Source organism: Microtus pennsylvanicus, chromosome 15 (genome assembly GCF_037038515.1).
Source record: "Microtus pennsylvanicus isolate mMicPen1 chromosome 15, mMicPen1.hap1, whole genome shotgun sequence".
NCBI lineage: Eukaryota > Metazoa > Chordata > Mammalia > Rodentia > Cricetidae > Microtus > Microtus pennsylvanicus.
The window spans coordinates 2,502,649-2,518,869 of record NC_134593.1 but is presented as its reverse complement, the minus strand read 5'-3'; the positions used below and the strand labels follow the sequence as shown (position 1 = coordinate 2,518,869).

The 16,221-nt window shown below is 44.9% G+C and overlaps 1 protein-coding gene across 5 annotated transcripts in view; it reads right to left on the bottom strand.

The window, feature by feature from the left end:
• Nucleotides 1–4,194: 4,194 nt before the first annotated feature.
• Nucleotides 4,195–16,221, bottom strand: part of Nudt13 (nudix hydrolase 13) — a 38,616-nt gene continuing 26,589 nt past the window's right edge. Inside the window, exons 4-9 of one of the 5 annotated variants that reach the window (XM_075949487.1) lie at nucleotides 14,980–15,114; nucleotides 14,125–14,219; nucleotides 11,197–11,322; nucleotides 10,398–10,509; nucleotides 9,644–9,798; nucleotides 4,195–5,723 (exon numbers count right to left, since the gene is read on the bottom strand). In XM_075949487.1, coding sequence (XP_075805602.1) covers nucleotides 5,523–5,723; nucleotides 9,644–9,798; nucleotides 10,398–10,509; nucleotides 11,197–11,322; nucleotides 14,125–14,219; nucleotides 14,980–15,114 — 824 coding nt within the window. In that variant the 3' untranslated portion in view covers nucleotides 4,195–5,522. The other 4 variants (XM_075949488.1, XM_075949490.1, XM_075949489.1 and 1 more) reach the window with 4 other exon arrangements.

Here is a 16,221-nt window from a genome sequence, read left to right as displayed (position 1 = left end):
TGAGGGTGGTGGATCTCTGCAAGTTTGAGGCCAGCCTGGTCTACAGAGCAAGTTCCAGGAAGGCTCCAAAGCTACACAGAGAAACCTTGTCTCAAACGAACAAACAAACAAACAAAAAAACAATTTAAAAAAAAAAAGTATTCCTTGCAGGTTCCAGAGCCCCAGTACCACTTCTCCGCAAGTCCTGTGGCCTCATGAGCTTGTTTTGTTTGCTTAAAATTTCCCTAGACATGGCCTCCCTTGTAGCTTAGTAAAATATGATGCACCCTTGATGTAACTCTGAATATTTAGTTTCTCTCTTAGGTATGTTCCTCCTCAGTCCGAATTCGAATTTGGCAAAATCCCATTTCATTCACTTTTTAATGAGATATAAAGTGCTAAAATTTAAAATGTTCATTCTGTGACATTTTGCACGTTCCTAATTCAAGATAACTTATTTTTTTAATTAACTAATTAAAAGCAGCCTACAGACTGGGTGTCACCGAGGCATTGTGTACCTGGTATAGTGCCAGCTCCTTCGTCCCCTCTCCCACTCACAGGGCTCTGCTTCACACAGAGAGATGGTTCTCTTTGTCCCTCCATTGCCGTCACCCCTCCCCATCAGTTCCCTTCTGTTTTCATGTTGCATTTATATTTAGCTTACTGAGGCAATCTCACATAGCCACATTGTCTATGTACCCAAGACTTGTCTGGACACATGAAAGGAGGTTTTTCATTTGAGAATTATGTTCATTTTGTTGACAATCCCTTGAGCCTTCTGTTTCTTTTGTTGTTTGTTTTCTGTTTTTGAGCCTTCTGTTTCTATAGCCTAAGTGCTAGAATTGTAAGTGTGGGCCGTCACACCCAACTTTCCTTTAGTCTTGCTGTACACAATTACTTACTATATATTGTCCTGAGAAGGCCTAATGCTGGGGGCTGGAGAAACGGCTCAGTGATTTAGAGCACTTGCTCTTCCTGCAGAGGACCCCCAGTCTCAGCATTCACAACCACCTATAACTCCAGCTCCAGAATGTTTTGATGCCCTCTTCTGGACTCTGTGAGCACTGCATGCATGTGGTATACATATATACATACATAAAGACAAAACATACACATAAAATATAAATAATAAATCAATTAGCTGGGCAGTGGTGGCACACGCCTTTAATTCCAGCACTCGGGGGCAGAGGTAGGTGGATCTCAGTGAATTCAAGGCCAGCCTGGTCGACACAGTGAGTTCCAGGACAGCCAAGGCTGTACAGAGAAACCCTGTCTCAAAAAAACGAAACCAACCAACCAAACAAACAACCCACAAAAACAACCCAAAACATACATATAAATTAATTAATATAAGTAAATTAAAATATAATATAAATTTATATATTAATAAAAATCAGGCTGGGTGGAGAGCTGTATCGATGAAATGCTTGCTGCACCTTTCAGTTCCCCAGAATCCACCAAAAAAAGCCAGGCCTGGTGGCAAGTGTTTATAGTCCTAGCCCTGGATATATCCATAGCTCGCTGGCCGGCTAGCCTTGTCTAATTAGCAAGCTCCTGGCCAGTGAAACCTTTTCTCCACTATGTGGCTGGCTCTTGAAGTTGACCTCTGCCTCCATACCTGAACACAGGCATGCCTGCATGCAAACACACACATCTGCAGAAGTAGCAGATGAATGTTTTTTTTTTTTTTTTATTTTTCAAGACAGGGTTTCTCCGTAGCTTTTGGTTCCTGTCCTGGAACTAGCTCTTGTAGACCAGGCTGGCCTCAAACTCACAGAGATCCGCCTGCCTCTGCCTCCAGAGTGCTGGGATTAAAGGCGTGCGCCACCACCGCCCGGCTAAATATTTATTTATTTATTATGTATACAATATTCTGTCTATGTGTATGTCTGCAGGCCAGAAGAGGGCACCAGACCTCATTACAGATGGTTGTGAGCCACCATGTGGTTGCTGGGAATTGAACTCAGGACCTTTGGAAGAGCAGGCAGTGCTCTTAACCACTGAGCCATCTCTCCAGCCCCCAGATGAATGTTTTTTTAATTGGCAGCATTTTAAATAACTTTAAATGTTAAGAATAAATTAAAAAAACAAACAAAGAGAGTAAGTACATCTTACAGTTTGTTTTGAAATTTAGTCCCCACATTATGGTTCGGTCCCAGCTTTCCCATAATGCACTCATGTATGTTAATTTTATCTTCATTGATGACAAAATGTTGAGGAAGGGTAAACAGATAAAACTAAGTCAAGAGCAGGCTGTTTCTCTATTCCCGTTACCAAAGGTGACTGAGCTTGGTGCAGACTCCCTCTGGAGACCAATACATTTGGTAAAAGGTTTTGCTAATCTGCACCATGGCCCCAGCTATGCCACTCTATCCTTAGTGCTTCCACAATCCCTTGTGTGTACATGCATGTGTGCACCTGTGCACGCACACACCCTGTGCCCACAGACCTGCCATTTTCAGTATCCCAGCCCCATCTTCCAGATAACCTTGGAGTGGTAAGGCCCCTCTACCCAACTTGTGCTGGGAAAATGAAGTTCAATATTGCGGTGTCTCCTATTAGCTTCCCTCATCTTTTCCAAAAAAAACCCAGGTTCATCGAAAAGCACATAATCAAGCCGGAACCCTGAGCCCTTCTCCAAACTCAGCCCGTTCATGGCACGAGCAGGTAGTAACGCACACAGACCCTGAACTGTTTCCTGACTGCAGGGGTGTGCAGAAATCTCAGGTTCCTTTCCCAAGTGTGTCCTCCGTGGGTGGAGGCGAGCTGCCAAATTGGGACCAGGTCGTATCTTTCAAGAATTTCTGATGGAGGCACCTGGGTTTTCCCAGAAGTGACCTTTTGGGGTCAAAGGGAAATTCAGAGCTTCAACTTTTTCACTTCTGGAATCTTTTGCCTAGTGCTATGGGGCTTTAACGTGTTGTGTGATATCTTGCATTCTGACCATTAAGTTTGCTTTGAGTCAGAAGGCGGAGTTAGCCACTAGCTGATCAAATTAACCATAGAGATTTTGGAGGACTGAGGACAGATAGGAAACAGGAAGTAAGGAGGTGGGTTGAAAGAATCTCGGACTTTTGGATGGAGAAATGGAAGATACAGGAGGTCACTGGTAGCTTCTCTGCCACTTCTCTGATCATTCAGATTCTTATCTCAATATCTGACTCCCAACTTTTTATTGATAATAAAAAATAAAAAAATAAAGAATAATTAGATAGATGCTCCACTAATCGTAGGGCGGCTGGGTCTTCTATCTTTTTTTCATTGGTGGAATGAGTGCTGCTATCTGAAGCGAGGACTTGCCGCGGTCACTCTTTCCAGATTCCGCACATTTCCCAATGAGTGCTGCTATCTGAAGCGAGGACTTGCCGCGGTCACTCCAGATTCCGCACATTTCCCAATGAGTGCTGCTATCTGAAGCGAGGACTTGCCGCGGTCACTCCAGATTCCGCACATTTCCCAATGAGTGCTGCTATCTGAAGCGAGGACTTGCCGCGGTCACTCCAGATTCCGCACATTTCCCAATGAGTGCTGCTATCTGAAGCGAGGACTTGCCGCGGTCACTCCAGATTCCGCACATTTCCCAATGAGTGCTGCTATCTGAAGCGAGGACTTGCCGCGGTCACTCTTTCCAGATTCCGCACATTTCCCAATGAGTGCTGCTATCTGAAGCGAGGACTTGCCGCGGTCACTCCAGATTCCGCACATTTCCCAATGAGTGCTGCTATCTGAAGCGAGGACTTGCCGCGGTCACTCCAGATTCCGCACATTTCCCAATGAGTGCTGCTATCTGAAGCGAGGACTTGCCGCGGTCACTCTTTCCAGATTCCGCACATTTCCCAATGAGTGCTGCTATCTGAAGCGAGGACTTGCTGCGGTCACTCCAGATTCCGCACATTTCCCAATGAGTGCTGCTATCTGAAGCGAGGACTTGCCGCGGTCACTCCAGATTCCGCACATTTCCCAATGAGTGCTGCTATCTGAAGCGAGGACTTGCCGCGGTCACTCCAGATTCCGCACATTTCCCAATGAGTGCTGCTATCTGAAGCGAGGACTTGCCGCGGTCACTCTTTCCAGATTCCGCACATTTCCCAGTTGTGTCACAGCCTGGCAGTCTAGACTCAAACATTTTTCTGTCACACATAAAGAGCTTTCCTGTCCCCACCCCATTCTCATTTTTCTAAAATTTGAACCACAGAACAGAAAAAAACCAACAAGTCTGAGTAAAAGCATGACTATATTTCCTCCAGGGAATCTTCTCTTTTACAGCAGCAAGATGCAGAGGACACAGGCGCTGGGGAGCAGCTCAGTGACAGGCTTGCCTAGGTGCATGAGGTCCTGAGCTCAGTCTCTGGCATCAGGGGTGGAGTTGGGGGTCGTCCTGGTCCGAGAGCTTCGGGCGTGGTGTTTACTTGGCCTCCCCATCCCCTTAACTGAAGCAGCACTCTCTGGGTGTGCAGAGTCCAGGGCTGTTTTTGTTTAGTCTCTTCCCTGGGTCACAAACTGAACAAATGAAAGAGCTGGAAAGACAACATAGTCTTTCAAATCATCTCCAGTTCTTCTGGGGTTTAGCTACTTCAAAAAACTACACCGCCTCTGGTTGCCTGTAGAGCGTGCTGTGGAAGACCTTTGCTCCACTTTCTTCACCCCTTCAAGAGCTTACAAAGATAAAACCATAACTTTTGGGCTCCGTGATGGAGCACTTGCCTACCATGTGTGAGGCCCTGGGTTCCACCTCTAGCAACAACTGCTACAAAAGTCGACTTTTCCTACCACAAAAGAACACACCTATAGGGGCTGGAGAGGGATCAGAGCCTGTCGTCCAGAAGACTCAAGTTTGAGTCCCAGCACCCACATGGCAGCTAGCCACAGTCTGGAACTCCGGTTCCAGGGGGATCTGACACCCTCTTCTGCCCTCCACAGGAACTAGGCAGGCATGTTGTGCAAAGATGTATATGCAGGCAAACACTTATAATAATAAAATTTAAAAAAGAATATACCTACACACAAATTCAAAAACATTATTTATGTTATTTTTCTGTGGGGACAGAAGCAATTCAAATGTGAGTTTAGATACTAAGATAAATCACCCCAGGCACATTTGGCAGTCCCTGTAAATGCAACATCAATGAGCCACACTCTGGAAAGTGTTTGCTCCTACAGCCATGGAGAAAATGACCCCCACCAAACAAATCAGCCCCTTCCCTCAGCTTTTCATAGTTAGCCTCTCATCAACCAACATGTTCCTTAGACCTCTGCTTTGTCAAAGAGACAGTCTCCATGTGTTTCCCAGGTTGTTAGGAAAAAGTGACGCTCTTGCCTCAGCCTTCAGAGTAGCTGCACAAGTGCGGGTACAGGGTATTCTATCCAGGTTACACTGACATTTTTGGTTGTTCATTAGTAGGAACCTCTGTTATTAACAGGAACTCCTCAGAGCTCCTTCGCCGTACGAGGTGGCCCTGGAGCGGGCTCTGCCACCTCCTCTGCAGTCTATCTCTGGCATGCCCTTCAGCTGCTTGGGAGGGATCTAGATGGCCTCACTTGAGCTAAGCAGCCAGGGAAGAACAGGTCTGTGTTTCCACCCACGTCTTAATCATGTGGTGGGCAACAGCTAACTTGGGGGGCAGCAGCAGTGGGAGAGCATCACTCTGTTGCTCAATAAAGGAGCCCTTTCTCAGCAGGGCTGCGGCCACCTCATCCAGACTGAACCAGGCAGCTGCTTCTAGTTCTCTCAGGTTCACCTGGATCTGGAAGACAAGGGGGAGGGGGCGAAATTAGAAGATATAAAATTTAAAAATACTAGGCCTAACGTGAGAAAATGCAAATAAAACTGTTTTCTCAAATGATAACATCTGGTATTGATGGGCGAGGTTAAAACCAGAGACACAAGAGAGAATTAAATGTATTTTTAAATAGTTCTTTAAAAAGTGTAAATTTAAAAAATCTTATTTGTACAAGGCTAAGAACATTTGTTAAGCCTGGTTTCAGTACCCAGCGTACATACGCATAAAATCCCAAAGTATAGACACTAAAATACTGAGTGGTAAGTTATAATTAATTGTGTCTGCATCAACTGTATAACTCGTTCAATTAAAAAGCAGGCACAGGGTCAGCAAGCTGGCTCAGCAGGTAAAGGCTCTTGTTGCCAAGGCTGAGGACCTCCGCCTGGTCCCCAGGACTCACACGAGATGTGGGGGAGAACGGACGCCCACAGCCTGTCTCTGATTTCCACCATGGGCACACACAAACACATCTGTACAAACGCTTCTCTAAAGGGTAAAGGTGAATGATGACTAACAGCAAGAAGCAAAGTAAACACAGACTGTCCCAGGAAGTGGAGCAGATTAGAGCCCATAAAAATCAGACGACAGAATAGGCAAACTGATAGGCAGGGCCTTCGGTGACTTCCATCTGTCAGACATGCTACAGACAACTGAGGTGGATTTAGGTAAGACATCAAAGTCCCTTTCAACCAGAAGTTCCTAGAGTTTTATATCATTACTCCTCAACATCCTGAATTCCCCGAGCAGTAAGACCAACTCCCAAATTGTTAAGTGAGGTGTGTGTATTCTGTCTCTATATAAGGTACTGTTAAAAACTGAAGGTGAGGCCGGGTGGTGGTGGCACATGCCTTTAATCCCAGCACTCCGGAGGCAGAGACAGGTGGATCTCTAAGAGTTTGAGGCCAGCCTGGTCTTCAGAGCAAGTTCCAGGAAAGACTCCAAAGCTACAGAGAAACCCTGCCTCGAAAAACCAAAAACCAAACCAAACCAAACCAAAACTGAAGGTGAAAAATCTCAACATAAATGGGGTTGGCACACTGGATACACATGAAAAGAGTGAAACTGTACTCTTTCCACCAAAAAAAACCCCACAAAATGTATCAAGAAATAATTGTACATTTAGGACCTCACATAAACTTCTTAGAAGAAACCTCTATCACTGTTTTGTGATACTGGGCTGGGCACTAACTTTTTTTAGGTGTGCAAAGACAGGAAAAGCTAAAGCAGACAGGATGAGATCAGAACAAAAAGTCAGGCAGTGGGGGCACACTCTTTTAATCCCAGCACTTGGAGGCAGAGGCAGGAGGATCTCTGTGAGTTTGAGGCCAGCCTATTCTCCCTAGTGAGTTCCAGGACAGGCAGTGCTACACAGAGAAACTTTGTCTCAGAAGAAAAAAGTTTCTATACAGCAAAGGAAACACAAAATGAAAAAGCATCCCACGGGATGTGAGAGAATGTCTGCAGAACAAACAGCTCATAAAGAATATCCAGACTATGTAAAGGATCCCTTGCAGCTCAGCACCACAGAATGGGAAGAGCTCGGCGGTAGCTCTTCCTGTGAGATCCTGTGTTCAATCCCTGGCACTGGGGAAAACAGGCAACACCCGAATAGATGGTTCTTAGAAGAAGAAATGCATATGACAAACAAATATATGGAAGAATACAGAGTGTCACTGATCAGAGAAATGCAGAGCAAAGTCAAGATGGCTGCATACCTTCTAAGGTCGTGTGATGGTTTGGATGAGAATGGCCTCCATAGGCTCACATGTTTAAATGCTTAGTCCCCAGAAGGTGGGACTGTTTGGGAAGGGTTAGGAGGTGTGGCCTCATGAGAGGAGGTGTGGTTTCAAAAGCCCATGCCATTTCTCCTTATTCTCTCTCCCTCCTGCTTTTGGACCGGATGTCATCCCTCAGCTACTTCTCCAGCACCACGCCTTCCTCCCATGATAGTCACCGACTCACCCTCTGGAACTGTTAGCAAGACCCCCGTTTACAAGTTATTTTACAAGTTGCCTTGATGTCTCTTCACAGCAATAGAAAGGCAGCTAAGTCAGATGGCTACTATCAAAAAAACCAAGAAGCCTGTCATCATGACATACCTGTAACCTCAGCACTTGGGAAGCTGAAATAGCAAGACCTTAAATTTGAGGCAAGTCAGAGTGACACAGTAAGTTGAAGGCCAACCTGGGCTACTTATAGTTAGAGACTGCCTCAAAAATGAACAAATGGAAATGGAGGGCCACTATAAACGATCGGCAGAAGCGTAAATTGGTGCAACCACTGTAGTTCTATATATGGAAGTTCTATGAAAAAATAAAAATGTTGCCCTGGCCTTTAACCCAGCACTGGGGAAGCAGAGATGGGTGGAGCTCTTGGAGTTTCAGGCCTGTGTGGTCTACGTAGTAAATTTTAGATCAGCTAGGGATACACAGTGAAATCCTATCTCAAAATGAAAATTTAAAAAGTAGAACTATTATTTGATCCAGCAATCCCACTTCTGACCACATAATCCAAGTGTACTGAAATCAGGATGTCAAAGGCACCTCTCCATTCTTATTGTTACATCCATGATATAAAAACAGTCTAGGCTGGGCGGTGGTGGCGCACACCTTTAATCCCAGCACTCGGGAGGCAGAGGCAGGTGGATCTCTGTGAGTTCGAGACCAGCCTGGCCTACAAGAGCTAGTTCCAGGACAGGCTCCAAAACCACAGAGAAACCCTATCTCGAAAAACCAAAAAAAAAAAAAGCAAAAACAAAAACAAAACAAACAAACAAACAAAAAACCAAAAAAAAAACCAGTCTAGATATATGTCAAAAAGGAAAATGTGACACATTATGAACTAGTATTGAGAGGTTTTGTTTGCTATTTTTTTGAGATGGTCTAATGCAGTCCTAGGTTGCCTTCAACTTGCAATGTCAACCAAAGCTGGCCTTGAACTCCTGAATCTTCCTTCCTCTGCTTCCCAGGTACTGATGTAATAGGCATTTGTCACCCTGGCTGGCATTACTGAGTTTTTTTAAAGGAAGGAAATCAAACATTTATAATAAGATGATGGGCCTAGAAGACATGCTAAGTAGAATAAGCCTTATGCAAATCTACACGGTCTCAGTGCTTGGAGACTCTAAAATAGTCAAACATGTAGAGGCAAAGAGTAGAGTGCTCGTTCCCAAGGCCCAGAAGGAGGGGGAAATGGGGAAGCAGTGGTCAAAGGATATAAAGTTTCACTTAAACATACTAAGTTGTGGAGGTCTGTACAACACTCACAGTTAGCAATATGCTGCTGAATACATTAAAATAAAGCTTATGTTCATTGCTCTTAGCACAGAGGAAAAACAGGGGGACAGGAAATGATGGGTAAAGTCTATGACACTGCCAGTCATCTGACTGTGGGCTCCTAATACAAGCTCTCTCCAAACCCAGCAAGTTAGATGCATTAGATGTCTACAGATGGCTTTAAAATCAAACAGGGTCTCATGTAGTCTAGGCTGGCCTCGAATTTTCCCTCCTGCCTCCACCTCGTAAGTGTTGGGATTATGAGCAGGACTACCAGTTTGGGTTGACATGGTGCTTGAGGACTGAACCCCTAACTTGGTGTATGTTAGGCTCGCACTCTGCCATTTGAGCCCCACCCCCAGTCCATCAGCAGACTGGGTGTTAATGATGTTTCTACGAAGCTGCTCAAAGGGAAGTTGTGTCATAGCTGAGACACAGCAAGGGGGAATGGTGATTATTTGTTCCAGCCTCAGGTGCATGTTCCTTCACGACACTGATTATCTTCTATACTGCTATATAACCCGGACAGTTTCCTTAAACACATGCTCAGAGAGCACTCAGTGGCCTGTGAAGGGGACACCACAGCGTAAGAGAAAGTTCAGAATTTACCTCCGTCTGCCCTGGTTTCACGGTTGCATGACAAGCAATCATGAGCGAACTATTGGGAAAGGGCCAGTGCTGGGACGTGGAGTACTGCAGGTTTTCCACTTCCAGGCCCACCTCTTCTGCAACTTCTCGCCGGATGGCCTCTTCCACACTTTCACCTGAAAGCACTCAGATTAATTCCAGACAGCCAGGGAGCAGGACAATTGTATGTCCTCTACTGTGTGAAAGGAGTCTGAACGCGCTGCTCCTGTGAGGTCCCGAGTCTCAGTCCCCAGCATGAGGAATCAGCAAGTGCTCAAGTCTAGTGGGCTGGTTTTGATGCCAGTAAGTGTAGCCGTGGGGGATATGCTGCCCTCAGCCACATGACAGTACCATTTTCACCGTCTGTAGACTTTACCCAGGAAAGAGATAACCGCATACGGAAAAGCAGTGTCAGTAGGCATGGGAGTCCAGCGAGCAGTGTTGCGTGTGCTGAAAGACTCACTAACGTCTGTAATTGGTTCATCAGGAAGTAAGACGGGTTGATGGCCGGGCAGACAAACGGATATGTGGGAAGAGTGTACTAAGGCGGTGGGTGAAGGGCACCCACTGGGTCATTCTTCCCACTATGCTGCATGTGTGAAACTTTGCCTCCTGCTATGCAGGAAAATCATACATGATTCCAGGAAAGTTTCCTTGACATGAGGATGCATGTCTGTGACTCGAGCATGGTGGCAACAGGACGTGTCACCTGCAGCTCCTCCCTTGAACCCCTCACCTATATCACAGAAGCCTGCCAGGGCAGAATACAGTCCCTTGGGAAAGGAGCTCTGGCGGGCAAGTAGGCACCGGGCTCCATCTGTCACCAGGGTGATCACCACAGGGGCCATCTAGGAAAGGAGAACGGAAACTGAGCTGCCGCCATTTTAGGGCCTAGAAGACAAAAGGAACAGGCAATCATGGAAGCCTTTTGAGCACACAGGCTTCTTCCTTCCCCATGGCAGAGTGGCAGCAGCTTTCTTGGAATACTGTCCTCAATTTTCTTTTTCCTCTTTTCTCATTTTACATAGCAAATTCTAGGATAGCCAGGGCTACATAGAGAGACCCTTTTTCAAAAAACAAAGAGAAATATTTTTGAGATAAATTTATTTGTTTTTGTTTTTTAATTTATTTTTTGTTTTGTTTTGTTTGTTTGTTTGGAGACAGGGTCTCTCTACATAGCCCTGGCTGTCCTAGAACTCACTGTGGAGACCAGGCTGGCCTCAAATTCACAGAGATCTGCCCACCTCTGCCTCCCAAGTGCTGACCGTCTTTTATTTTATCTGTATGAATGTTTTGTCTGTATGTAGGTATGTGCCCCATATGCATGCCTGGTGCCCAAGGAGGCCAGAAGAGGGTATTGGATCCCCCGGAACTGGAGTTACAGACTTGTGAGCTGCCATGTGGGTGCTGGGAACCTTTGGAAGAGAGCAGCCCGTGCTCTTAACTGCTGAGCCATCTCTCCAGCCACCTGCTTTGGTTTTTGTGAAAGTATCTCGGGTAGTCCAGGCTGCCTTCTCCCAGGTACTGTGCCCCACCTGTGGATAATAGATGATGTTATTGGAAGGACACACTCGCTTGCTGCCAGCCACGTTCTTCTTAGTGGGCTGCCCACTTTTGCTGCAGAACTGATGACCATCATGCCAGTGGAGAAGAGCCCGAGCCTAGAGACACAAAGGAAGGTCTGGCTTTAGAGAGGGTGTCTAGACCAATTCGAAGGGGAAACCTTTTCTAGCTCACTTATTTCATAAAGTTGTTCAATTGTATTATTAATAGTGTGTGTGGGGGATGGTACATGTGCCGTGGTGCATGGACGGGTCAGAGGAGAACTTGCTAGAGTTGGTTCTCCCCTTCCACCTCTACGAGGGTCACCCCAGGTCACCAGACTTGTACCTGCTGAGCCATCTCACTGGCCCTAGCTCAACCTACTTCAAGTGGCCTTAGACTGGAAAATAAGGAAATGACATAATTATATTTTCCTAGCATCAAAGTCTAAGAGAAAGCATATTTTATGTACTTTTTATTTATTTTTTGTTTTTTGGAGTGCCGGAAGTCTATAGCTTTGCATACACGAGTAAGTAATCTTCCATTGAGCTATATTCCTAGCTTAAAAGGTATTTTGAAACGCACTATGAATTTCTTAAAACATAAAGATATACAGCAATATAATACACACCCATAAAATGTAACCCAGCTTAAGAAGAAAACATTTCAATTTCTGTTATAGCTAAAACATTTCTTTCCTACTCATTCCTCCTCAATGAAGCTGTGATTTGTGTGTGTGTGTGTGTGTGTGTATGTGTGTGTGTGTGTGTGTGTGTGTGTGTATGTGTGTGTGTGTGTGTGCGTGTGTGTGTGTGTGTATGTGTGTGTGTGTGTGTGTGTGTATGTGTGTGTGTGTGTGTGTGTGTGTGTGCGCACGCAGGTCAGGAGAACCAGGTCTTGCCTTCCACCTTGAAGCGGGCCTCCCTGGCTCTGCCGTGCAGTGTACTCCAGGCTAATGTCTCTGCCTGAGACCCCGCCATAGAAGTGCTGGGATCCTAGCAGCAGACCACGGCAGCTGGCTTTACAGGTTCCCCGGGGGTGGAACTCAGGTCAGGACTGGGCAGCAGGTGCTTGCATCCACTGTTTCCCCAACTCAACTTGTGATTTTTCTTTTCCCACCTAAAAAAGGCTTTGGGGTTTCTCTTTAACTCAGAACAAACAATAAAACACCACAGCAGACAGGTGTGTTGTGCCTGTAATCCCAGCACTGGGAAATGGAGACCAGAGGACCAGGAGATCAAGACCATCCTCAGCTATATAGGAAGCTGAAGGCCAGCCTGGGCTACCTGAGATCCCATCTTTAAAGTTAAAGGTTGATATGGTGATAAATGTTATCAATTTGACAAGATTTAGAATCCCCATGGAAACAAACTCTGGGACACGTCTGGTAAAGATTATCTAGTTAGGTTCACTGAGGTGAGAAGACCCACCTAATTGTGTCCAGCACTATATTTCATGGGCTGGGGTCCTGGGCCGAATAAAAAAGGAGACACCAAACTGATCCTTCATCACTCTGCCACCTGACTGTGATATAATGTGACCACCGACCTCGACCTGCCATGACTTCCCCACTGCGATGGACTATCACAGCAGCAGGAAAATCATAATAATCCTAATACGACATACACCAGGCATCTGAAAGCATGATTGAAATACTGGTAATTCAGGAGGCAGAAGGATCACAAGTTCAAGGTCATCTTCAGCTACATAGTGAGTTCAAGATCAGCCTGGGGTAGGTAAGATCCTGTTTTTTAAAAAAAAAAAACAAAAAACAAAACAAAAAAAATTAAACCAACAAACAAACAATAAAAATTAACTAGTGGAATCTAAAGCCGTGAGAACAAGTTATTGGAGCAAGGTAAAATTATTTTTCATGTGAAACATGATATATTTCATGCAATGGAATTAAAAAATGTTTATGAGGTTGGGCTGGAAAGATGGTCCCATGGTTAAGAATACATACCGGCTGGGTAGAGGTGGTGCACACCTTTAATCCCAGCACTCGAAAGGCAGAGGCAGGTGGATCTCTGTGAGTTTGAGGCCAGTGTGGTCTACAGAGCAAGTTCCAGGACAGCCAAGGCTACACCGAGAAACCCTGCCTCAAAAAACCGGAAAAAAAAAAAAGACTACATACTTCTCTTTCAGAGAACCAGAGTTCCATTCCCAGCACCTATGGCCTGTAAATGTTTACACGACTTTTAAGTCCATCTCATGCAGCAGTGGTGAAACCTTCTGGCCTCCGCATACACCTACACTCATATGCACACCTACACTCAGGCATATATGTACATACAATTAAAAATAAAATCTTTATTTATTTATTTTTATTTTTGTTTTTTTTTTTTTTTCGAGACAGGGTTTCTCTGTGGCTTTGGAGCCTGTCCTGGAAGTAGCTCTGTAGACCAGGCTGGTCTTGAACTCACAGAGATCCACCTGCCTCTGCCTCCCGAGTGCTGGGATTAAAGGCGTGCGCCACCATCGCCCGGCTAAAAATAAAATCTTTAAAAAGCGTTTATGATAGGTTGGAGAGATGGTTCAGTGGCTCAATTCCTAGCACCCAGATTGCAGCTCACAACCATCTGTAACTGAAACTCCAGTGGATCTAACTCTCTCAAATACCAATGCATATAAAAATAAAAAAATTTTAAAAGCATTTATGAGATAAAGTATTTAAAACATATATTAATAAATAACAATCAATATTTATTTAAAAATATGTAGAGAATGTTGCTATGCTCTTAGGAGCTAAGTCGTCACGGTAGCTCTGCTAAAAGCAAAACAAGGAAGAGTAAACCATCTTTCCAAGTCCACTGTCCTCTGCCAATGTCAGGAAGGTCTGTGTAACCCCAGGACTGTGTGCACATGCGCATTTGCCCTCACACAGCTTTCTCATACTTTCTAGGAACTAGAAACCAAAGTACCGTGAACAGCAAGGAGGAATCCATGGAGCTCAGCTGAGAAAGAGCCCGCCTCAGACTGACGAAAGAACCTCTGAGCTCTGCCTCCACTTCAGGTTCTGTCAGGAGGGTAGAAAATTGGAAAAGAGAACATGATTAAACACATGTCCACCTTTGCCTCTGCAAAGTCCCTCCTGCCAGAGCTCTGTTTCCAAACTTGCCTACGAGACACATCTAGGATTTGGGAACTTACACAGGTTCCCAGGCTTCTATCTGGGGAGCGGGGGTGGAATGCATGCTCATGCACAGGGTACGGGCTCCCAAGTCTGATTTTTGGAAGATTAGAGATGTGATTCTTAGGTTAGTCTGGAAAATGGAGAGCACAGTACTACTCCAGATCCTCCAGAGTGGTCAGGACCAGCAGCACAGTCCTTGGAAACAGAGATGGGATGTCGAAGCTCACTCCACCACCATTCCACTTTCACCAGACACTGAAGAAAGAGGGAAAGCACGGGAGGATCCAAACTGACTCTAGAGTGCAGGGTGGAGGACCAAGAACCACTCCATGGAAACTCTCGGCAGGCTGGCCTCATCCTCTGTGTAGAGGAAGACAATCTGTAGCTCAAGTGCTGGGATTACAAACATGTACTAACATGCCGACCTTCCGCTGCTCTTCAGCGCCCTCCCCTCAAAAACTCACTATGTAGGCTACGATGGCCCAAAACTCTCCTTTCTTACTCTCTTTTCAGTGATGACAGTGTTTTCCTTATTTAAAGGGAAAAATTGGTAATGTTTTTGTATGTGTAAAATTTTCTTTAAAGTGGTTTTATGCAGAACCCTAACATCAGGGAGGTACCTAGCAGGAAAAGGGGTACACACTGTGGATGGAGGATGCGCTACTCAGACCTAGATCCAGAGCAAACCACGCTTCACGCTGGTTGGAGCATCCAATCAGCACTGAATCTTCTATTCTTTGTGAATCCTGTCCAAACTTGCCCAGCAGCCTCTCCAACTCTAAACAGCAAAAAAGAAGACGGAGAGGAAAAGTAAGAAGTGAATTTTAGTCACATCATCACAGCCATGTGAGACCCACAGGAGGTACTTCTGCTTAAAATATATAGTTGCTACCTCAGGATCAGCTGGGTCTGTTACAGAGTATCTTACATACCAAAATTTGCATGTGCTTCAATCTCTCAAATAAAATAACATAGTATTTGCCAATACTTTAGATAGCTCTTGGTTGCTTAAAATATCAAATAACAATGCAACTGTTTTACACTGTTGTTTAGGGAATAATAATGAACACCTGACCATTTTTAGTATATCATATATTTTTTTATTGGTATTTACCCTTAATTCAATGGTTGCAGGATTTTTTCTCCCTGCTACTAGATTAAATCTAGGAATCTCATTGTGGAGGTTTGAATAAGAATGGCCCTTGAAGGCCCTTATGTTTGATATTTGGTCCTCAGTTGGTAGAACTATTGGGGAAGGATTAGGAGGTGTGGCCTTGTTGGAGAAGGTGTGTTACTGCAGAGAGGTGTGCAGGAAGGCTTTGAGGTTTTAAAAGCCCATACTGTTTCCAATGTGGTCTCTGCCTCCGGGTTTCAAATTGTAAGCTCTAAGCTACTGCTCCACTGCCATGCCTCCCTGCCATGATGCTCCCAACCCTCTGAAACAGCAAGTCTGAAATACAGTCTTCCTTCTGTTAGCTGCCTTGGCTGTGGCATTTTACTACAGCAATGGAAACATAACTTAAGACACTCGTGTACGCTGGTCCAGTATCAGACCACTGAGTCACATCCCCTGCTGTCAGCTTAAAAAATATTTTTAATTCACACTTGAATCTCAAAAATAAAATCCTCAAATTCAAAAGATATAGATCTCTAATTATATGTACTATAAAGGGTCTCAAAAATTCAATTTTGACCTAGTAAAAAATCAAGTTAGGATGCAAATCTTGAACTATGTAAACTGCAGTTCCCTGAGGCTAGGAATCACTGGCCTAAGGCAAGGCTGGGAAACCTTCTCTGTAAAAAGATAAATATTTTATAGTTTATAATAAAGTCTGCGGTATATTACAGTATGCTGTGGACACAGTATGTCAAGGAATGAATATGG